Raw genomic sequence first — 17,558 nt, 5'->3', positions numbered from 1 at the left:
GGATGGCATTCTTCAATCTTAAATGTCAGTGAAATTTTCAAGTGTCCCCTAAATTCTCAGAAACTGCAGCACTGTTCAGATTTTTTGAACTTAGTGATACACTGGAAGTTCTCTATGGTGAAGAAGTATTCAGAAAAGGAAAAACAGAATCTGAATTCAGTTAAACCATAAGGGAGATCTCTCCCTAGAAACGTGACATCAGCATGAACTTGCTTCATATTTTTTACTTTATGTTTTGCTTTTTTTTTGCTCTATTTTTTTTACTTTTTTACTCTATTTTTTGCTCTATCATTTTTAGTCTTTCAAACATTTATTTCCTTTTCCATTGCATCCACTATCAACTCTCAAATTGATGAGCCACCTTCTGTCATAATTTCTCAATGTTCCAATATAATCTTCTCTATCTGGACATTTTTAAAGATCAGAGCTTTTTTCCATGTGGCTCTGTGTTGCTCATCAAATGGCATGATTCACACAAGGGACTGACTATCCAGGCTGTTCCCTGCACAGAATGTGGTTCCAAAAAGAGTGCATACAGAGCCTCATCTATGTTAACACTTGCTTCTCCAGTAGGAAGTCATTTAGATCTATAATATCATTTAAAGGGTAAATTCAGAGAGTTCTTGTTGTAGTTAGCCATGCCACTGCCAAACAGAAATTTCATCTCAACAACCAATTTCTCCCAATAGCATTTAGGTTTGAGATTCTAATCACTGGTGCCACCTTTTAGTGAAAATAGTATCTGTCAACTGTAAGCTTGTAAGGTGTTTATTTTCATTTTTTCCTTCTTTTTCTATCATGACTAGAAATAGTATCTTCTGATGTAACAATCTGATATTCCAGACCAGGAAATAAATCGACATTTATATAAAGGAAACCTTTGCAGAGTCCTGTTACAGTATTTAGAATAAGCTCTCATTTTCTTCCTCTCTCCCCCTTTTTCACGCCTTTTCTCTGAGGTTGGGGGGAGGAGTGTCCTCAGTCACATAGGCTCATATCTAAAGACAATAAACCTCTGAAACTTTAAGCAAAGGCTTAAGCTCATTTTACTGCTGATTTAAAAACTATTATGAAAGAAGAAATAAATAGTGGTAATTCTGAATTGACTCTGATTATACTCAAGAGAGGCAGATATAGCTAACCACTCAGATGTTCCATATAATCTTACTTTGACAGGAATCCCAGTGAAAAAGTGATCAGCCATAGGAATTCAATTTTCACTATGTTGCATAAATAGTAAGTTGAAAATCAGAAATAAATAATAAATAGTATATTAATAATCTGGAAATATCCAAGCTTAATTTTCCCTAAGATTTATTCTCACAAATGTTCATTTATTTCAAATATTATATATACTAAAAACTTTAAAGGAATGGGAAAAAGGTAAAGTGTATAAAACACAGTGATACTGAGAAACAAATTTTATATATTTTGAAAATTTTTCATTGGTTAAACTATGTCTACTAAGACAATTTATAAAGCTTGTTAAATAGTGTTCCATAATTTCTTACATCATTATAGTAAGAGGAAATTGGTCAGAAAATGTAAATCAGAATTTGTATAACAAATTCAGAAAATTATTGTTAATTCTAATTGATCAGTAAAATTAAAATAAGTTTTAAATACCACTGATAAATACTCATCATTTAAATTATTTTTCAATTAATAAGTATTTTATTAAGAAAATAAATATCAATTCACCTACCAGATTTGCGATGATGTAATGGTACCCTTTAACATGTTTTCCAATGGTAATAACCTAACAAAGATGAGGAAATAATTATTCAATAAGTGAAAATAATGTAAGTGTAAAATTACTAATGATATGACCCAATTCAAGAAAAAATGAAATTTTATTCACTATGTTTTTTGATATTCCACAATGAGTCATATTAGACAAAATATTATTCTCAAATCCAGAGACTATCTCTCTCAGAAAAAACTAACATTACATTTTAGTGGTTTATAAATGTTATCTTTCAAGAAGTCAATTACTAAACAAAAGTGATTACTTGGTTCTGTCATTAGTGAAAGTAGGGCCACAGATTTTAAGAAATGCAACCAAAATCATGTGGATCCATAATACTAAAATTTTAATCCTATGAAAGCAATGTCTTCTTTTCCTTTTCAATAAAACACTAAACAGCTAAAACAAACATTTGAATGTATATATTCACACATCAACATTCAAATATAAAAACACATAGAGTTTAGAGTAGTAGATAAATTTTAAAAGACTGTTAATAAGCCTGTAAAAGAATTCTCACATGATCTGTAAAATAATATTTCTATGTTAAGAATCTGCAAATGTTCTTTTAATTTAGTTCAAGTGAAGTATCAGAGAAGTTAACTTCTCCACAAATCTTAGTAAAACATCAGTGGTGAAATAAACCACATCATGGAGCAAGTAATTTTGGTAATGTTCAAAATAGTTTTGGACATTTCTGAATCAATTTCATTTTTCACTGATCTATATCAATTATGCAGAGAGCAGAGCTAGGTGAAGTGGCCATGCTGTAGTCCTATTACCTATTTAAATGTAGTTTTATGTTTTTAAGAAACTATTACACCAATGGAAAGCATGAAATGCTAGTGCTATATAGACAAAAATTCAAACTATTAGCTCACTTCCCTGACTGGACATTTTTGGTGGCTTCCCATTGCTATTAGCACAGGAAGCAAAATTCTTAAAATGCTACAAAGTCTAATGATCTTGCAAACTTCTCCAGGGCCACCCTTTCTCCCTTTCTACTATCTATACTGGAGGCTTATGGGTCCACTTTTAGTTTTTCTGCACACAAAAAGCTTCTTTCAATAACCTCAGGGCTTTACATATTCTGTTTCTTCTGCCTGGAAAGCTCTCTCCACCATATCATTCATCTCATTAACTTTTAAGGCAGAAGGAATCTTAGCCCAAAGTTACCTCATGGGAGGCAGTTTACCTGACTAGTCCATATCCCAGACAAAATCAGGGGCTTCAAAATATTTAATTCATTTAGCTTAACAGAAAAGAAAAAATCCTAGGAAGAATTCCACATAGCCACTTTGATATTAAGTAGTAGTTATATGGAAGGGAGTCAGGACTTATATTATTTCTAAACTATCTTTATGTAACCCAACTAAATTTGCCTTTTCCAAGAAAATTAACCCTCTGTATTAAAGGGAGAATTTTGAAGGAAAACAACGTCCTTCTGAAGGAAAACTATATCAATTAGCATCAGCTGAACTGAGTTGACTATGTCCCTCATATTTCCCTATTGTTCATCTATCAGCACAGACTACTGACATCTATTGATTCTGTCCATTCTGCTTTCTAAATCATGCAGCTCTTTCTTCTGAGAATCAAGAAAATACAGTATAAACAGTGCTGCCAGTAGTCTCTACTTGAGAGAAAGGAGGGATATGAAAATTTACTCGCCCTACTTCTACATAAGAATTTCTGTCAGCCATGCTATCATATCTTTGCTTTACGATAACCATTAATATTGCACCAAAAATAGTAAATTTATGTTAATTTCTAAATGTTTTTGATGGCTGAGACCTTTTCTCACCGAATCACAACTAAATCAGTGCCTCCAGTATTTTATTGAACGATATAATCTTCAATCTAATGAAGTTTAATTCTATTTCTAACTTTAAGCTATTATGAAAATAGTTTCATCTCATATCTGTTCTCTTGTAAGCACTAATAAAGTAGTGTTTCCTTTTCCTGAAGTGTAATTCAACCTCACTTTTGCCTAGAAAACTGTTCCTTGAAATCCTTCCATGATCTCCAAATCTAAATTATTTTTTCTGTAATTTTTAATAACATCTTGTTCATTTCATTGTTATATACCATTATTATAGTTACATATTAATTTCAGTAAATACATCATGAATATTCACCTTAATGAGGCCTTACCTGTTTTATTTAACATAACTTTTCAGATCGATGGCACTATCTATCTGGCAAACATTAGCCACTCAGGGAAATTCACTGAATGAATAAATGAACAAACCCAAGCCAGCCATATGCTATTCATACGAGAACTCTCTGTAGTGTGTCATACCCATTACTTCTTCCTCCATACTTTCAGACCACATCGTATTATAACTTGTCATACCGTAGTATTATGTGTGACATTTTTCTTCTCCTGTAAACATTTCATGGGATACAGACACTACTCTTTCTTACCTCTCTTTGGATCCCTCATTCTAGACAGAGGATGTCCTCAATAAATATTTGTTGAATGATGTAACCATCCAGTATAGACACTCATTTAATATATTCAAGAGAATCTTATGAAAATACAAATAATACACATGTGCAAAACACTCTGTATATTTTGAATGGATGACTATATAGACATGTATTTAATTGCAATCATATATTTGCTTCAAAACATTCCATTCCGTATATTCCCAGTTTCTCTTGTCCTTTTGCTCTTCGAGTTTTGGAAAGAAATATTTTCCTACAGGCTTTTGCCAACATTTATTATGATGAGTCATGAATACTTAAATTTTTTGAACTGAAAACTAATGACTATTATTAAAATTCAGTTTTAATGAGAATCTCCTCTGAAATTCAAATGAGTTGTTGAGGTTCACATTTGAACAAGGAGCCTTCAGGTTAAAAACAATTCAAACTTCATCTCCTGAGATGGGAATCAAGATTGTTCTACTGAAATGTTCACCTCTTTGGCATACAACATTTAGTTCTTTTTCATACTAAGCTAGTTTTATTCGGTTATTAAATATTTCATGACAGATCCATTTTGTATGTCTTAGAGGCTATATTATTATATATCAATTAAGGCTTCATCAACATTTATGTGTGCAAAATGCTTTGGGAATCTAATTTTCTCCTCAAAGCCTAGAAGGATGAAGAAATGCATACTTAACTGTGTATCTTTCTCCCAATCCTGTATTATTCCAAGGAGCTAGCAGCCACCACAATATATATAAAATATATATATGAAAACTATATGTATGTGTGTGTGTGTGTATATATATATATATAATTTAAAAGAAACTGGAATGCCAGATACCCAGTGAAGGAGACTTGACTCAGTAAATCATGAGCTGCTTCACCACCACCACCTGGTCACTTACCCTATACATACAACATAGTGGATTTTATTTTTATCATTGGGACATTACTGCATGGCTATCCTATCCCAAAAGATCTTAAAAGGACACAAGGTGGTCTGGTAAGCACAGATAAAACATTCTTATCTCTGATATCATGTTAATCTTTAAAAGATTCCAAATTAATACAACTAGCTTATTTCTCAAATAATAAACACAAACTGAATGTGTCTCTTTTATATATTTTAATTGCATAAATTAACAGTTTTATAGTGACAGAAAAACAATCTAGTAGGAGGAAAAATTGCTTCTTAGAATAATAAATACATGCTTTTTATGCAGACACAGACCCAATTACACATCAGTATAGATTCAGTATACCATAGAGTACTCTAATGTTTGAAGTTCTCCATGTAGTGCCAAAGAATTTGTAAATTACTCACTTCTCCATTAGGACCCAGACTTACTTTCCCTTAATATGTATCTATTTCTCTATCTCTAAAAAGTCCAACAGAATTAAATTTCAAATTTCAAATTAAAATTATCAAAGTTTAGGGCAACACATATAAAACATTAGGAATTATATATTGAAGATATTTAATGATTGGTATGCTGTGTCAGCATTACTGAGGACCATCTGCTATGGCTAACTGAAGCCAGAGATAATTTAATTGATGATCTTTGTTGCAGCCTACATAAAATGCAAAGTAAAAACTGCTGTTCAAGCATCTCACACAAATGCTCATTGCAAATGCTGACATTGCATGCATATTCTACATTTGGTGCCACTAGAAAACAGAGAATAGCCAACCTGGTCTACAATGTCATTTACTTTGTCCCGTTCACAGTCCAGGATTACACGCCGTTCCTTCTTTAACTCCAGATCTTGAAAAAGTGATCGATAGGTCTCATCTTTCTTGTCATTGTTAATGTTTCCCACATTGATAGCAGTCACTTGCCACTTCTTTTCAGCAGCAGAATCCAGCACAGCCTGCAGTGTTGATAAGCCTGGGAAGGCAAAGAAAGTGATGACTGATAAAGATACTTGAATCACTCAGAATTGTGTTGTGAAATTGACAGCAAATATATTTTTAAGCTGATATTTTTGTACAACGAAGGGGATGCTGAATCCTCTAAAAATCTAGAGCTGTGATCTTTATCAACATCTACATATTTCCGCCTCACATCAAAACTCTTTCATCTAAATGCTCTTGTTCTTACTGAAAGAGTCATAGTTTGGGGCAACACTAGTATCCCCTTGTCAGCTTTCTCAGCTGTCTTCTTTGGGATATTACTAAAGTGTGACATTTGAATACCTCGGGTTTAAGTGAAATCAAGACATTACAAAAATTTCTTTTATAGAATAGAAAAAATTGTCTCATTATATATGATAGTCTATCATTTCACATTAATGTCCTGAAGACATTGAACACATTTTCAATGAGATCAATCTATGTGGATCCATGTGAGTATAAGATGTAATAATCTCTGTGAGGCTACTATATTTCCTCTGATTGTTTTCAAGGCAGCAAGTGTTGTTTTTTTTTCCCTCAGCCTTCTGTTGTATCATTTTTTTGTTACTGAGACTGATCCCATAGAGATTAAAATCTTCATCTATTAACCAGATGGTGGCAATTAGTTTTCTAGCACAGATTTGTTATATTTACTTAAATTCCCAAATGTAAGAGCATTTTACTATTCACTAGTAACTTTGCTTCTAACATCATATGAATTTGAAAATTTTATTTTCATTTTTTAATTGTTCACACATTACATCATATGTAGGACTGAGAGGGAAACAATTTGGGGATTTATTTCCCAAAGTTTAATCTGCAGTTTACACTTGGAAAACTAGTAAGTACATAAACTTGTCTTTTATATCACTTCAGCTCTTCACAGTCAACCCAAATTAATCACTGCTATTAAGACCTTAGTAAACAATACAAAATCAAAGCTTCAAAAATAATTTAGGGCTCATCATATCATCTTCTTATTCCAAAGAGAGCCACCTCTGTCTCAAAAGAATAATGATCCCTTTTAACATATACAATGTAGTTTTTACCTAATGTGATGATATGGCTCTATAAGCTTTATTCATGTGTAAACTTTATTTAAATCTATTTTCCATGGCAAAAAAATATTTTGTTGAAAACTATCTGAACATGGAAAACATCATTAAAGTTAATATTGATTCAATATTGGCCAAGACTATATATGATGAGCCTAGAACATCTTAAAGTATCAGATGAATCTGAAACTATCAGCATTGTGTCAAATGATTCAGAAGCCAATTGGATGAGAATTACTTTAAATAAAGTGAGGCAGTTTGAATATCAATTAAGAATAACAATTGCATAAGACTTAAATACATAAAATATTTTAAATCCATGCATTCGTAATAACACTAAAAAAAGATTTGCCTTTGAAGGAAGCTAGGGAGTTGCTATTATTTTGAAAACTCTTAAATAAAGGAAGAGAAACCAGAATTTTTCTGCCTTTCCTATATGAAGTGTATTTGGGGTAATAATTTATTAAAGAAAGTTTTTCTTTTTGGAAAGACTACAGCTAATAAATGATGAACGATCATAGGTTTAGAATTACAACCATCTTTTAACACCTAGTGAATCAAGGTAATTATTAACTGTTGCTAACAACACAAAAAGAGAGATAACCAGAAGTTATGTGTTTCCAAATGGAAATATTCAGCACCTATCCATGAAGAATTAATGCCAAAAAAGTGACCATGAATCTCATCAAGATTCTAGATCTATCAATTTATAAGGAATATATGGCACAGAGGGATATGCTAAACACCATAGTGTTGCAGTGATCAAAATCCAAACTGTAGGAAACTACATAATTAAAGCTTTAAGAGATAGATATATTAACCCATTGTGACATAAGGAACTCATTTTTTATCCTGATTCAAACAAAGTTGAAAAAAACAGATGATATTAATGAATTATTGTTAACTTGTCTATATATCATAATGGATATTATGGTTATGTTTAAAACAAGATAATTACTCTTTCAAAATACAAACTGAAATATTTACAGATGAAATGACATGATGTCAGGTATCTTTCAAAAGGACTGAAGGGCAGAGGGATATAGAAAAAACAAGAGCCCTCATATATTGGTAGTTAAAAAAACTAGGTTAATAGTCCTTAGAGGTCTTCATATTGTTTCTCTATTCTGTATTTAAAATGTTTCCTAATGAAAATTAAAAATAATTTACTTTCATTTTAAATTGTTAAGTTGAACCATAAATTGAACTTAAAGAGAATTTTGTTTCTTTGGCAAAACAACAAAATTAGTTTCCTCCATCTAGTCTTGTACCAAAAAATTTACAATAAACAAGAATTTTCTCAAGGGATTATTTAAACAGGGACTGCATGCCATTGTAAAAAGCCTATTAATGATAAAACTTCTCTCGAAAACTTCACAAATCACCTATGATTTCCATTCAGTATAAGTTAAATCCTTCTACGACACAATTCAAATCCTTTACCTGTTTTCACCATCAGTAAAGACAAAACACATGCTGCTCATCACAATCAACTCAATGTCAATCAATGTATGCCAAACAGGTTATTAAGTTTGTCCAGTTTTCTTCCCAAGTAGGAAAAAGAGCTAATTTTCTAAACCTCTTCTACTATCTAGGCCCTACTTTTCCACATTCCAACCATTATTCAACTCTTCCAGGTCACTTCCTTCAAAATACTATGTCCGTTATTGGTAATGCAGTATACATTTTATTTGCTACACAGGTGTTTTTAGGTAACTACACAGGAATTTTAGCTTTATGAACATTTGTTGAACTACACTCTTATGATTCATGAATTCTTCACTATCAGTGTTATTTTTCTATTTTTAAAAAATTTTTTATTAAGGTATGATTGATATACACTCCTTTGAAGGTTTCACATGAACAAACAATGTGGTTACTACAAGTACCCATATTATCAAGTCCCCACCCAAAAAATATGGAACGCTTCACGAATTTGCATGTCATCCTTGCGCAGAGGCCATGCTAATCTTCCCTGTATCGTTCCAATTTTAGCATATGTGCTGCTGAAGCAAGCTCATCAGTGTTATTTTTCAATAAGAGTGATAAAAATAATTAAAAATAAAACATATCTGTGGATGATGTCCTATATCCCAACCGCATATTATCATATAGCACTTACATTGAATGGGCTTCATTTCTTCTGGTCAATAAATTATTTAATTTTGGTTTTATTCAATAATGAAGTTTACCACATACTAAAGTTAAAAGTAGTAATGCTCTTGACATTCTGTCCTATATCCAACATATTTTATAAGAAATTCTAAATATTTGTATTCAATTTGCATTAATTCATATTTAAAAGTAGTAATTTGAAATGGCTGTCATTAAGTGATATTACTAGACTTAACAGTTATCGGCAGTTCACGTTGTACAGAAATGATGTTTAAAATCAATAAGAATGTATTTAAAGAAGTACCGATTTTCAAATACTCATTTATCCTATGTATCAAAAGTAACTCACTGTTGGTATGTATTCTCTGTTATTAAAACTCTCAGAATTAATATTTTGTAACCTATGAAACCTACAATATTGATTTACTAAGAAGCTAAACTGCTCAAACATGCATTATGAGACTTGATGAATTTAGTCTTGTCAGACACTGACTAATATTAAATCATCTCCTAGGGATACCCAGAACCTACTCACAAACCATGGCATGAACTGACTCCGGACTTCAAGAGATTGCTGCCCCATGCTGAGTAATCAACATTCATAGATTTGTTTTTTCAGTAATAGTAACTAACCCATTCAAACTCTCTCTCAACTTGATCTGCCCCTTCCCTACAACCAGGAGTTTGGAAATACAGCCAGTTACGTTAAAATTAATAGATCATTTTAAACTTTGATTTTCCATGCTACAACTATTGAGGTAAAATTAAATTCTTCAAACAAAACTCAAATTCATGTTCTCAGTCTCTTGGTTCCATATTCTAATTAGGAAAGAAAGCATTATCGGAAATATTTCTCTTTCCTTTTCACACAAACCAGTATAAATGTTTCTTCATAAATAAATTACTCCCTTAGTTCAGAATATAAACTTGTATGGACAATGGGAGTTCCATGTAAATATGGCTTTATTTAAAGCTATTAGTAATTAATAATCATACAATTCTAATATCTATACTGCCATATCAAGATATTTGAATTACTATAGCAGAGACTGATTTCTTATTACTGAATTACTTAGAACAGAAATCTTGTAATATACAGTTGTTTATCTACAAAGAGAAAAAAATATATATTTAAATATGTAAGATATAAAATATATAAAAATATATTTAAAATATGTTCTAAGAACCTCAAGAATATTATGAGTCTAAAACTAAGTTCTGAATGCTACTAAAGTCTCAGATTTTTTTGCCAGAATAGAGAATGGCTAGACTATATTTTGTTAGACTGCATTTTTTCACAGGCCTAATTACTACCAGATTTGCTATAGCTATACAACCTATGTGTAAACTGACAGTCTCCCTAAAATTCTCTCAAAGTTTTACTCTCAGTAGTTCATAGTCTCATTCTGAGCTAGTGTTAATTATATTGTGAGAGAGTTACAGAAAAGCCATCAGCCTAAAACCAGGTGAAATCTAAATGTCTTATTTTGCACATTAATGGATGGAATTAAAAATGATTACTGCAAATAGCTCTATCTCATTCAGACCATATCTTCTTCTTAAAAATATTTTCTTTGTTCCATTTAAAATTCACTGCCCTTATTCATCTTTCAGGCATAGAAATTAATTTTTATGATCACTAAATCATGGCAGCATGCCTAGGCCAGATTAGATTAACATATATTTCCCTCACTGACTTTCTCAGGAACATCTGAAAAGAAATTAATAATTTGGAGGCATTTTTATTCTATGCATGATGTCTTCTTATTGGAATTAAAATGACTTCCCTTCAGGGGAGAAACAGTACATACATACAGATATAAACCAATAACTAAAGATACAAAGCATTAGTTCTGCTTTACCTACTGTCTCTAGAAATAAAAGGCATTACTTTATTAACATTGAACCAATAAATAAAAACCACATCTTGATTAAGTCCTGGTTCAAATTTAGTGCATAAATATATCCAAAGATAAAACTATATTTAATTCATTAACACAGGTAACCTCATTATAGTAGATGGAAGATCTACACATCTACTCTCTATGAAGTATTGATGTGCAGCTTTTATGAAGAGCCACAGGTCATCAAGAAGTTGCAGGATGCTGCAACATGGCTTGGATAAAGAGAAGACATAAGCAGTTCCATAAAGGTCACACACAGCAAATGGACAGATTCAGCACTCCTCTCACTGGTAACTTGAGGTAATCAGAGATGACCTATAAAAAGACCAGGATACATCTTTGTTTGCAGTTGGAGTGTGGTCTCCTGGATTTGTTGCTTAGCATTTGGATGGATGACTGGCAGCAGGAATAGTTTAACCGACAGCTGAGTTAAGGGCAGTGCAATGAAGAAGCATAGAAAAATTTCAAGTCTTTTTCACACAGCTCACACTCAGGGCAGAATGCTGGAGAGCCACTTAAATGCTCAGGTCTTAGGCTGTTCAAAAGAACATCAATTCATATACTTAAAACTTAAAATTTAACAACATGTTTACTTGATTCTAGATGCCCAGAAGTGGAGAGAGTGCCCCATCAAGAACAGATCAAATCATTCAAAATGGAGGCATGTAGAGGTATGTTGAGAGTTAAAATTATAATAGGGTTAAAAGCCACATGGATGCATTCTTGAATCATGTAATGCTAAAATAAGAAGGTGCTTCCCTGAACGGCAATAGAAATGGGTTAAGGACCAAAGGAAAGAGACCAGGTCACATGACAAATGCATGAATGAACTTTAAAGAATGTAATATGATGGTAAAGCTATAAAAATTAAGACACTAATTTAAAAAATCAGATAACAAAAGCTCATTTCTGTGAGCCAAGTAAAAGACTACATAAAGGTCAAGTCTTTTCCCAGTATATTGAGTCTTACACATTTATCTCTGAAATTATTTCAGATGAAAGGCCAGTGTAATACTCTTCATTTTAAAATATGAGCAACTATTTGATAATACCTTGAAAATGTATCCATAAGGCCATTTTTTGACTTTAATATATAATTACTTAATATTATAACTCTAATGTTCTTCTCTCCACAGATGCATATGAACTCAAATGACTTCATATAATTGAATGATTGGAGATCACCTCATCACTTTAATTTCAATTAATATTTCTGAAGTATTAAGAGAAGCTCTTAAAAATGTCTCAGGTTGTTTTTACAAGTATATAAACCTGTTCATCTACACCTGATCATTTTCCAGGGCTTCTTTTTTCTTCAGTACCTTTCTTTAAACACTAGAGTTTCTGAATTCCTATCTATGCAAGCTGTAATCTGTACGAATTTTCTCAAAAGTTCCATTTCAACAAGAGGAAGTCATAGTGAGGGTAAGTATGTCCTTAAAGTAAAAATTCTACCTTTAACCTTCTCAAACAGTCAAAAAGAATTCATCTTCTAATCCTTCAATTTAGCAAAGCAACATTCAGGTTCTAATATCACCTCAAACTTAAAATATATAGATGCTTAACTCATTCATTTATGAACACAATTACTCGAATATTAGCTCTATCCTAGCATTCTCTTAAGTACTGTGTGTATGGTTCAAAAGTGTCCATCCAGTGTAATGGGTGCTACCCAGCCATTGCCTTCCTGGGGTAATAGCCAGATCTTCAAAAATGCTTGGTCTGTGTAACTAAAACAGTCCCTGGAACATAGAAGTTCTTGAGTAAAAGAATAATATTACTATTAATTACAAATTGTGATAAGTACTATTTAGGAAAAGAATAGATTACTTTGAAAGAGAATAACACTATGAAATGCCTCTCTGTGGAAATGCTATATACATTTAGACATGAAGAAGGAGAGAGAATTAGAGACGTGCAGGAATTCGAGACGGAAGAGTTTGTTTCAGTGCATCTGAGAAAGAAAAAGAAGGTTCCATAGAGAGGTTTATCTTAGTGAGGGAGCAGGACTGTAGTAGAAACTGGCAGGAAATAGTTACTCTAATACCTTAAAACCATGTTAAGAATTTTCAGTTTTATCCTCATTATGAGAAGCCATTGAAGGGTTTTAAGCAAGGGAGTGATGTGGTCAGAAAAGCATTTAGAAGCATTTAACTATTCCGGCTACTCGGTGGAAAATGGATTAAAGAGAAACAAGTGTGGAAATGGACAGATGAGGGAATGAACTCCTGACGGTGGCTTGGCCTGGAGTGCAGACAAAGAAAAAGAAGAGCACCTAGAGTTAAAATATATTTAAGTGGTAGGAATCATACCAATAAGATGCAAGAGGGAAAATGGTTTTAAGAATCTCTCTAGATGCAGGCTAGTTTTATTTACCCAACAGTAGATCCAGCTCCCAGAGAGCGAGGAGAAAGACAGTGAGTAGGCTCAGGTGCATGGGCCCTCTCTTCACATTGTAAGAAGTGTGCTTCAGATTCACCCAGCCCATCAGAATCCGTATTTACTCCAAATGGTGCTGTTTTCATTTTTCATTCCTTACGGGAATAGCAAAGTGCTCCCTTCTCAAAGCAGGGGGAAAGTTGTTGACATAGCAATTTCTGTCGGCTTGTGGAGTGCTGACTGGCTTTTCCACCGAGTGTTCTCATTCCCAGAACTGGGAGGATCGGACAGCTCGGCCTGAGCACTCCTGACTTGGGATTGCGGCAGCAAAGGACTACACACCCTCGGATGGAGAACTGACTGACAGCTCGCTCTCTTGTCTGTCCTTGCAGGTTAATACGGTGTCCTACCTTGGTCAAAACAGGTTCTGCTTTTCGTTTGAACCTTTAAATATTCCAGGAAGCAAGCTGCCGACGAAATCACAGTTACTTGGCTACAATAGTGGTTGTTAACCCTTTTGAGTTTGGTTATAGATACTCTGGAAAAATACGTATATGAGCCATGTGTACAAAATGTTCACACACTTTTAAGAAGAAGGCAGACCAAATGAAGTCAAATCATGGACTCGGGAATCACTAAGAACACCTGGGACTCTGTGACAGTTACGACAGGCGGGTCAGTCAATACTAAACTTTACAACGAAGGTTACAGGAAACACTGAGGAAATCCACCATCCAAAAATAAAAATCCTGGTATCATGAATCAAGAAATGTGCCTGCTATCAAAAGCATGCCATTAGAAATGGTTACACAGAATTGTGAAAAATGCATGGTTCTAGGGTCAGAAAACCTGTGCTCAGCTATAACAGTTGCTCATGTGGATCATGAGCAAGTTAACTTCTCTGGGATTCAGTGATCTCATTTTAAAACAATATTTAAGGGACTGGGGAGGATGGGCGGGAAGGGAGGGATAAGGGAGAAAAGGGGGCATTATGATTAGCATACATAATGCAGCGGGAGGGACACGGGAAAGGCAGTATATACAGAGAAGACAAGTAATGCACCTTACTATGCTGATGGACAGTGACTGTAATGGGGTGTGTGTGGGGGGACTTGATAATAGGGGGAGTCTAGTAACCATAATGTTGTTCAAGTAATTGTACATTAATGACAGAAAAAAAAACCAATACTAATAATAATTGTACATGTCTGGTGATACTTCTGCATGTAAAAATATTTAACAACTATAAATTTCTGTTCTTATTTATGTATTTATTCAAATTGTGCTTAACCCATTCTCAAGGCAGCTAATTCTCTGACCTTGGACTGGTAATATAGTCACCATAGGGTCTTGGCTGCTGATGCCAGAAAGTACTTTTTTTATTACAACTGAACATTTGGGCATTGGATTGACAGACCTTCTGTCTATAAATTGTACATTCATATATTTTTATTTTATTTTACTTTATGTATGTTTTCCAAGTTTCAAACTGCATTATTCATTTATAAGACAAAACTAAGACAAATGACCCTTGGACTTCAATATACCTGTGTAGTTCTAGAATGTCACATATAAGTGTCAAGTGCAGGTATTGAATTTGACCTAGTACAAAGAGATAGGAATATTGTCACTTACCTCTGTTACTGTCACTTACCTCTGTCACTGTCATAGAGGTACGCAAATTTGTCCCATTGATAGTATTCAATCAGGCTAAGAAGTGCTCCTTTGAGGTCAGGTCTCATCTGAATGACAAACGGATGTGTGCCATCGGTTGGGAAGCTGGGAGTGATGAAGGAGACATGCAGTGTCCCACAAAATGAAGTGATGGTATTTACAGACTTCTTGTCATAAAATCCAAAAATAGCATAGACTCCTCTTGAAAACTGGGAGCAGACTGAATAGGGAAAACAGAAAGGATAAATCACTGAAATTGGCATACAATTCAAGCTTTGCTTGAAACTTTATGCCCTTTTTTATTATAAAGTACAAAATAATCAACAAATTGAAAGAAAACAGAGTTTATATCAATGATCCATCCAACATAGAAGCCCTTATTTGCTTAGCACTCTCTTTGAGGTATTCAAAGAATTATAAAGCATTAAAAATAATCCTGGCTACAAGGAAATACATACATTATTCTTTAACAAATTATGTAAGTACAAACATCATTTAGGACATCTCCATAAAAAAGAATTCAAGTAAAAATCAGGCATTATAAGAAAAAACTGCAATAACCTGAGATTTATATACATTCACAGTAACTCATCCTCTGTAATATCTGATTCTTCTAAAGGAAAGAATTGTGTTAATGATGCTTTTATGAAGAATTCTAATGCTGACCAAAATGTCTTCAAGATGGATGCAAGACTCCATCATACATAAACAGACTTATCATCAGAAAGAGACCTCTCTCATCTTCTGTCACTCAAATTTCCATGGACTTAACTTATCCCATATGGCCTACCCCATACAAAACCAAAATAAAACCAGAGTATTATCAAACTATTTTGGCTTAGAACCATCGTTCTTAAAAAAAATAGCATTTTATTTGAAAGTCTCCATCGCTCCCACAATCTCTCATACTCTAACAATATTTGCATTTAAGCGAATGGCATATGACACCATCCTGTCCCACCCCCTCCCCTATAGCAAGACCATCACCAAGTATTGCTCATTCTAATGCCCCAATATACTCAAATGTGCTCCACTTTTTCTATCTTCATTCCAATCATTATAGTGTGCTAATAGCATATATTTACATTGTGCTTGCCTTATGCATGGCGTATTTTAAGGCACATTAACATTTTTATTTCTCATGATAACCCCTGAAATAGAAACTATTATTATTCCCAAATTACTGGGAGAAAAATTAAAATGTGAGATTAAGTGATTTACCCAATATCACACAGCTACGAAGTGAGAGATTCTGTGTTCAGACACAGGCAATCTGGATTTAGATTCCATATTCTTAATGAATGTGTAGTACTGCTTTTGCTATTTGGCTTATTGGAACACCCACCCACTATTCCTCCTTCATCCAATTATGCTCCTTTCATTCAGTTCTCCACAATATAGCAGAATAATTTTTTGAAACACAAGTCTGATCATATGTCTTTGAGAAGGGTTACTTTGTCCAAGACTGATCCCCTGCAATGCAATCCCCACCAATTGAGGTCAACCACATGGCTTTCAGTGACCAAATAGCTGATAGTTTCTAATCTCAAGGGTCATTTTGATCCAATGGAAATGAGTTATCCAGTAACATAATCTAACAAACCAGAGCATAATGCCAAACATCCTTTTATATTAATTAACCTCATTTAAAGGATGAGGACAATACTGTTTTTTTTTCATTTTAGTTCCCTCACAATAGATGACCTATAGAAAAATAATTTGTTTCATCAATAAAAGCATTGCTAAAATATATACAGACTCTAATAACCAATTCCAAAAACTCAATTAATAATAGGTAATACTTTTTAGCAACTGTTATGTGATATGAAATGAAAGGAGAGCAAGACTGGCTATTTCTTTGAGCGGCACTTATGTACCAAATATTCCCATTTTCCTTTAAATATCTACTCATCTTCAACCCACTTCTGTTTTTCTAACATAAGCTTTCTGGGATTTCTAGGTTATGTCTATGTAATATATATCAGTTGACATTCCTGCTTTATTACCAATTTTCTGCTGTCTAAAATGTCTTGGAAAACACTTGAATATATGTCTTTATATTTATTTCATACCTTACTATGAAACAAAGATGAGATTCCTGCCTTTTTTCAGGTTTATATTTTTGTCTTTTACTGAATATAGAATTGAAAATAACCTTTATTGTAGTTTGACTATGCTCATTCTTCACATACATGAAAAAGCCCTTTCATTGTTAAAACCCTTGTAGGCAAATTCTGCAGTGATTTCCTATTTTATATACATGGATATATATGTACTGACATGTATATCTTAAGTTTGCCCAGAAATTGACGATTCCATATGACATACAAGAAAGTGGAAATTGTTATAAA

The 17,558-nt window shown here is 33.2% G+C and overlaps 1 protein-coding gene and 1 non-coding gene across 9 annotated transcripts in view; both read right to left on the bottom strand.

The window, feature by feature from the left end:
- GRIA2 (glutamate ionotropic receptor AMPA type subunit 2) overlaps window positions 1–17,558 on the bottom strand; it is a 135,964-nt gene that overhangs the window by 48,579 nt on the left and 69,827 nt on the right. For all 8 annotated transcript variants that reach the window (XR_008995778.1, XM_036887833.2, XM_036887829.2 and 5 more), the window contains exons 3-5: window positions 15,188–15,427; window positions 5,879–6,075; window positions 1,706–1,759 (exon numbers count right to left, since the gene is read on the bottom strand). Coding sequence is in view for 7 of the 8 variants with exons in the window: in XM_036887833.2 (XP_036743728.1) it covers window positions 1,706–1,759; window positions 5,879–6,075; window positions 15,188–15,427 (491 nt within the window). In the remaining variant the exon portion in view is untranslated. The remainder of the gene's footprint in view (window positions 1–1,705; window positions 1,760–5,878; window positions 6,076–15,187; window positions 15,428–17,558) is intronic.
- Window positions 9,048–9,150, bottom strand: LOC118913754 (U6 spliceosomal RNA). Its single transcript, XR_005025320.1, has one exon. It is a non-coding gene; the product is annotated as a U6 spliceosomal RNA (small nuclear RNA).

This window comes from Manis pentadactyla, chromosome 1, assembly GCF_030020395.1.
Source record: "Manis pentadactyla isolate mManPen7 chromosome 1, mManPen7.hap1, whole genome shotgun sequence".
Taxonomy (NCBI): Eukaryota; Metazoa; Chordata; class Mammalia; order Pholidota; family Manidae; genus Manis; species Manis pentadactyla.
Note: the sequence above shows the minus strand (reverse complement) of the source record. Positions and strands in the feature narration are given on the sequence as shown.